A 6,952-nucleotide genomic window follows, 5' to 3' on the forward strand; every position below is an offset into this window, starting at 1 on the left:
CCCGGGGGCAGACAGAGCCGGCCGGGGCGGGTACCTTGAAGAGCGTGGTGCCCGGCTCCCTCCCGGCCAGCCTGGCACTGTCCACCAGCTGCGCCACCCGCGGGTCGTCCACGCGCATGAAGTCGCTGACCAGGTCGGTGACCTCCACCAGCCAGTCTGGCCCCAGCATGGTGACCACCTGCCCCGTGCCCTCTGCTGCCGTGGTGTGGAACTGGGTGAAGACCTGCAGCGTGGCGTGCTGGTACTGCAGGGCACAGCCCCGGCTCTGCTTCCGCTCCTCTTCCTCCTCCTCGTGCTCGCTGTCCCGCACCGCCCTGTGGGACGGGGCAGTAGGTGGGCAGTGCTGCCAGAGTCCCCACTGCCACAGCTCTTCAGCCCCTCCGGGACAGGAGAGGGGTGGCCATGCAGGGAGAAGTGTAAGGTCACCCAAAAAATGGTGGCCAAAGATGCCAGTTGCCCATGAGGACTCTGAGAGCTTTAGCAGCCTTGCTGGGTTGCAGGCGTCTCTGCCCCCTAACCAGCTGAGAGGACAAGGTATCTTAGGTTGGGCTGAACACCTGGCAGTCTCTAGACCTCAAAGCAGGGCTAACTCTGGAGCGTGGCAGCTCCTGGCCTTATGCAGGGGACCACTGCCAAGGGTGGATGTGCCCCACCAGCTCCAGTATCTGACCAACCTCACTGTGCATCTTCCCTCCTTCCATACAAACGTGCACCCTGTGTCCATGATCTCTCACCTTTTCACTGAGGACCCCCTGAGATGACTCTGACTCCATCACCTTTAAAACCACCTCATTAAGTAGCTGCACAAGGCAGTTGGCCCACTACCCCCCCCCTTCACCCTGCCTTCTGCAGGCTGGGCAGGCCCCAGGCCCGGTGGTTCCGCAGCACCAACCTCCTGTCCGGCAGGATGGGCACCCTCCAGCCCTTCACTTGGCTCAGCCGCGTGTCCGACAGCTCGATGTGCAGCGGCAGCTTGGGCACCCACACGGTCATCTCCAGAGGGGCAGAGAGGTGCTCGTAGGTGAAGGTGACCCGGGCACTCATGGAGCCCTGGGACTCCTTCCCGCTGACAAAGACGTAGTCACAGCTGCTGGAGACCTGGGGAGGAGGGAGGCCGGGGTTGCGGTGCTCCTGCAGACCCCAGAGAGCCTGGCAGGAGGCTGCCCGGGGCACGGGAAGTGCTGGAGGAGCAGACTTTCCTGTGGCACTACCCAGGGAAAGGTGGCCCCAGGAGCAGGGATGCTCTTTCCTCCCTGAGTCCCTGCTCACAGCTGTGGATCACACACCAGCCCCTCTGCCAGCGCCTTCATTTGGTGCTTCAGCTCCTTTGGCCTCAGCATCCAGTTGTACCCTGTGACCGTGCTTGAGCTAGAAGCAGCCACAGGTGCTTCACAGAGACCCCAGATTGCTTACCCTGGAGATTTGCCCCCAAATCTCTTCCACCCACACCCAGAGGACACGGGCAGAGAGCAGGGAACAGCCACATGCCCATGTGCAGGTACCCACCCCTGCCTCATCCCTGTCCCTCCCGCCAGCCCCAGGAAGAACTTCCTGGAATCTGACTCATTCATCTCTCGCTCCCTCCCTCTCCCCCTCTCTTTTAATTCCCATTTATGCAAATGCCATTAGTTCAATTTGCTATAAAACCAACACATCCTGCAGGGATCACTTCTTGCCAACAAAGTGAGGCCATGAGGGGCTGAGGAAGCCACCACAGGTTCTGTCTCAGGCCACCAGGGTCAGCACCACCTTCTCCTGACCCCCCACACCATCAGGGATTGCATCCGAGTTGTTTGCTGCTGGGGAAGAATAAGGCCTGTTTGCTCAGCCAGCCCCAATAGGTGCTCTCAGGGTTTATTTCCAGCAAGCTGCTCTCCCATGTGGATTCTTTGATGGCTGATAAGGGGTTGAGTCCACACTGCATGGTAGATGACAGCAGAGGTGACAAGCATCCCTGTCTGCCCATCTTATCTCTGGGCATCTCTGGTCATTCAACTGCAGGAACTTTGTATTTCCAAGTCCAGGAGCAGGGTCTGACTTTACCAAGAGCTCCACATTTCGGGTGCAGGAGCCCCCCATGAGCTGCCTGTGGTCCTCAGGGCAGGCAGAAGAGGCAGAGCTCCTTGGGAAGTCCCCCATCCCCAGGCGTGAGAGGAAAGTGCAATGCGGGAGGGCTTGTTCCTTGGCTTCCCACCAGAGATACCAGCTCAGCACATCTGACAAGACAGTCTCAGCTCTGGCGGGGCAGTGGCTGAATAAAGATGAGCTCCTGGGCAAATCCTCCAGCAACAGCGCGTGGATGTCGTGTCGTTCATCACGGGAAACGTGACGGGCTGCTGCTTGTGGTAGCTGATCAATCCCCCCAGCACCTGCTGGGGACAATTTGCTTTGCAATGGGGGGGTTAAAACTACAACAGCAACAAACTCCCAGCCCATCAGGCCTGTCCTGATGATGGAGTGACTGCAGGTTGGCTTCTCAGTGAAGCACATGCTCATTCCGAGAAACTTCCTGGCTCCGCAGGGTCGGGAAGCGGGAGGATGAGTGTGAGGGCTGGGAGCCAAGGCACCACAGCCCTGCTCCTGCAGCCAGGAGCCCCCCCGGAGCACAGCCTCAAACATGGGATCAAGGGGACATCTTCTCCAAGGGCCTCAGGAGTGGGAAGATCCACCACAGCTGGTGGGACCCCACGTTGGCTGGCCAGAGGTCCTGGTGGTGGCTGTGGGTGACAAGGGTCCCCCGAGGCTGCAGCTCCACTGACCTGGGCTCCTCAAGCAGATGTGGATGGTGGGCTCCCAAGAAAGGCTCACATAGCAGGTGAGGTTCAACATCTCCCATAGAGCATCTCTGGCAGCAGAGGTAGCCCGGCCACTCCTGGCACGTCCTTCAACAACATACACAGTCCCCAAGGCCACAATGCCAGCAGGGAAGGAGGGTTATTCCTGTGCCACCTCGAGTGATGAGGTCCTCCTCCCTGGGCTGAGCAGGGGCAGCTGCCCTGTGTCACAGCAGATGGGGATGGAGGTGACAACAATCCTTCATGAGTGGCCCTGGCACCTTCACAGCCATGTCCCCTGGGACATTTCCCCTCCACATGGCACACAAGAGCGACCAACCACCGTGGAGCCACAGGCGGCCTGGGGAGAAGCAGCTCCCCAGCCCTCCCTCACATTCAATTATTTACAGTAACAGACAGTGCATCCCACTCTAGGCTTTGATTTATGACCAGGTTTACAGCCCCGACGCCGCAGTCGGGCTCCCCAGGCTCAGCAGGTAACCGAGAGCTCCCCGGGAGGCCGAGCTCCAGCACAAACACAAAATAACTCAGCAAGAAGCGGCACAAGGAGCCGGGGCCGCAGGGCTGCCCATGCATTATTCATCCAGCCTGTGTGCGTGTGTCTGCTCCCCCCCAGGTCTGGGGACAGCATGTAAATAGATTTATGAGTAGAAAGGCAGCACATTAAACAGTTTAAGTGTCTTGGAGTCCATCCTGAAGTGTATTATTGCTCCAGTGGTTTATCACGCTGCGAAGGACCCGTCTCCATAAATTAGACCCGGCGCCATAAATCACACAGATCCGAGTTTTAGTGAAGAAATTGGGTAAACAGTTTGTGACCCTGGTTGTCACCCCCCCCCGGGAACCCCTGGGGAGAGCAAGTCCCAGCAGGGCACAGGGCAGCAGGGCCAGGGCTCTGCCCATCACCTCCAGCTCAGCTGGGAGAGCAGCCGGGGGCTCCTGGCAAAGAAGGGAGAAGGGGCTCAGCCCCCCAGCCCTGCTCCCTGCCTCTTCCTGACATGGAGAGGGTGGACTGGCTGGCTGGGTGCAGGGAGACAGGCAGGAGGTGCTGGGGAGAAGGTAAGGATGTCTAGGGGTGGATGGAACCATGATAGAGCAATAGAGCAGGTGGACAGTGGCAGAAAAAGGTGCACGGATGGAAGGGCCTGGAGATGGAGCCCTCCTGGCTGGGGGGAGGACAGGCTGGTGCTGGGGCAGAGCTGTGGGCAACCACTGCTGCTGCAGCTTCTGCACTGGCCTAATCAGCATCTCCTGTGCAGCCCAGCTTGCTCAGGCCCCCCTTTTCCCTCCAACACCCCCAGCTGCCCAGCTTGTCTCCCACCTCCTCTCTGGGGCCACCCCCAAGCCCCAGCCTGAGCTCAGCCCAGCATCCAATCCACGTGGGAGATAAATGGCACCTGGAGGCACAAGTGAAGCCACCAATGGGAATGTGCAGATCCCACGGCAAGGTGACAATATTTCACCTTATCAGCACTAAAAGCCTGATAACCCACAGTTATTGCTGCTGCCTGGGGCAGCCCTCACCAGGCCACAGCCTCTCCAGGGACAGTGACAAAGTGTCTTGTCCTTCTCCTGACAGGTCCCAGGGAGAGGCACACACGGACTGAAGCCAACAATGCCTAGGATGGGGGGCTCATACAGCACATCAGCTCAGCCACCAGACCCAGCTCACCCAGCTCGTGGGGTCAGCACCCCTGGGGGAAGCTCAGCTCCTCACTAAGGTCACAACCCCCCCACACACACCCACCTTGATGATGTCCTCGTTGTTGGACCTGCACTCAACCATAGCTGAAACGTCCACGATGACACCACTCAGCTCAATAGCAATGACCTTCACAGGAATGGCCACTGTCCGCCCGGTCAGGATGGCTGTGTTGATGATTTCTGTGTCCTGGGGATGGGACAAAGGGCATCATCACATCAGAGGGCAGCCTGACCCCTGGGGCAGAGGGGAGGAGTGGATGGGTTGTATGGATGTCCAGGTGCTATGGGGCAGATGGGCTGGTGGGAGATCCCTCAGGGGGACCTGACTCATCCCCAACATCAAACCAGGTAAGCTAAGCAGAGGGCAGGGACAGGGCTCCAAAGCTGCTCACCATGGCCAGGGGCACGATGGCCCGGATGTCCCTCTGGATGACCGTCAGCTCCGTCACCACCTTCTCCAGGTCGGGCGGGGGGTTGCGGCCCCGGTAGTCGATGTGCCACATGATGCGGCGCGTCACCGACTGGCTGGTGAAGTTCTCCATCTCAAAATCCAGCTGCATGATCTCAGAGGAGGAGTCCCCATCCCTAGGCAGGGGGACAGGAAGGGGACACGGTGAGCTGGCTGTGGGTCCCTTCTCAGGGTCCCACCACCTCCCCGAGGGACCACGCTGAAGGTGCCACCACGACACGTGCTCCCAAACAGAGCAGCCTCCTGCACTCCACTGGGGAGCTCTCTGACAGAAGCCTGCAGGTGCCCATGGGAATCTTCCCAGTGGGAGAAAAAATGCTGGGATGCAAAACACACAAAGTTGACCGTTATCGCCCCAAAGTTCAGGGTTGTCCCTGCAAAGCTGGTGCTTCCCAAAGCCCCCAGGTCCTCAGCAAAGCAAATCCCTCTGGCTGCTCAGCCTGGAGGGCAACATGGCTTTGATTCCTCCACACTTCCTATTCTGTTAATATTTGATGGAGTTGTTTGTCTAAGAGGTGATTGTGATCACTTTGCATTCCTCCTGCATCTCCAGCCTTCCCAGGCTGATCTGAAGCAGCAGCAGAAGGTGAGGAGAGGGGGAGAGGAGAGGAGAAGCCCTCACTGCTGCAGGTCTGGCAGCTGCTGGGGTGGCCACGCTGAGGACACTTGTCTCCCTTTTCCCAGAGACACGATGATGGAGATGTCACGGCTTGGGAACAATTGCTTTCCAGAGCTTCAGAGTCTTTCCTGTTGGTGGCTTTGACCCGTGTCCATCCCCTGTTCCCGCCCCTTACAGCCCCCATATGCTTGCAGGCCAGTCCCACGTCTCCCCTTCTCCAGGCTGAGCAGCCTCTGGCTTTGCAGCTTAGCTTTGTGTGTCCTCACTCCTTCAGATCCCTGTCATTGCTATCTTTGGACTCTCCTCAACCAACCTGAGCATTTCCTGAAGCGCCAGGAACAAGCACTGCCCCTGTGTGGAGCAGGGCACACCTGGCTCTGCCCATCCCAGGTGCTGCCTTGGTTCATGTTCCCATCCAACACTCATCCATCACCTTCAGGGTCCAGATGGGACCACGCCTGGGGACTGCTCCCCTTTCATCCCAGAGGAGCCACCAGGACAGTCAGCAAAGACCTACTGCTTCTCATGGTATGAAAACTTCTTAGAAAAATAAAATACTTCCATCTCAAACTGGGGGATCCCCCAGGGCTTCACAATTTATCCCCAAAATCCACCCCACGTCCCACCAGCATCTGACCCAGCTCAGAGCCTGGGATGCAGCTGCAAAATGGCACACCCAGGACTTCAGAGCGTGTGGGCTGAGGGTTTACCCCACAATTGCTCATCCCCCTTTGACACCTCCAAGTCACACAGTCCAGGCTGTGCACTGTCGTGCCTCAGTTTCCCCTGCCAGCACCCATTTGGCACTACAGCCAACCAGGCACCCAGGGGGGGAGCTGAAGGGAGAACCACTCCAGGGCAAATCCCAGCAATTTTCCCACCCCCCCCCCCCGATGCTGAGGGGAGCAGAGGGGGGGTCTCCTACCTGGGCCCCGTGCCGCCCACCCTGGTCACATCGACAGTGGCAGTGGAGTGTTTGCCACCAGTCAGCAGCTCCGAGCTCACCAGCCACTGCCCGCTCCTCGACTTGGTGCTGAGCAGGTTGACACCCTTCTTGGCCTTCACCCTGCAGAGAGCCATGCTCAGGGTCACCGATCCTGGCAGATCCCAAAAAATGCAACACACCCTCCTCACGTTCTCCCTCCTGCCCACAGTTGCCCTCACACAGCCCAACCAAAACCACCACCCCCTGCAAAAGCGGCAGCTCCGGGGACCTCACCTGAGCGTGAAGTGCTCCACGGTGGAGTTGGACATCAGGTAGAGCAGGATGCTCAGCACCTCCCCGGGCCTCAGGGGCTTGTCGGGCAGGCGGATGAAGACGTTGCCGTCCAGGCGGTGCTGCTGCAGGGGCTGCCCCGGGGGGGG

General features: G+C 59.1%; 1 protein-coding gene across 1 annotated transcript in view; it reads right to left on the reverse strand.

The window, feature by feature from the left end:
* TMEM132E (transmembrane protein 132E) overlaps positions 1–6,952 on the reverse strand; it is a 9,976-nt gene that overhangs the window by 2,334 nt on the left and 690 nt on the right. The window contains exons 2-7 of the mRNA XM_010003832.1: positions 6,807–6,946; positions 6,513–6,653; positions 4,892–5,084; positions 4,543–4,686; positions 893–1,098; positions 14–314 (exon numbers count right to left, since the gene is read on the reverse strand). Coding sequence (XP_010002134.1) covers positions 14–314; positions 893–1,098; positions 4,543–4,686; positions 4,892–5,084; positions 6,513–6,653; positions 6,807–6,946 — 1,125 coding nt within the window. The remainder of the gene's footprint in view (positions 1–13; positions 315–892; positions 1,099–4,542; positions 4,687–4,891; positions 5,085–6,512; positions 6,654–6,806; positions 6,947–6,952) is intronic.

Source organism: Chaetura pelagica, unplaced genomic scaffold (assembly GCF_000747805.2).
Source record: "Chaetura pelagica isolate M959 unplaced genomic scaffold, ChaPel_1.0 scaffold638, whole genome shotgun sequence".
Lineage (NCBI taxonomy): Eukaryota > Metazoa > Chordata > Aves > Apodiformes > Apodidae > Chaetura > Chaetura pelagica.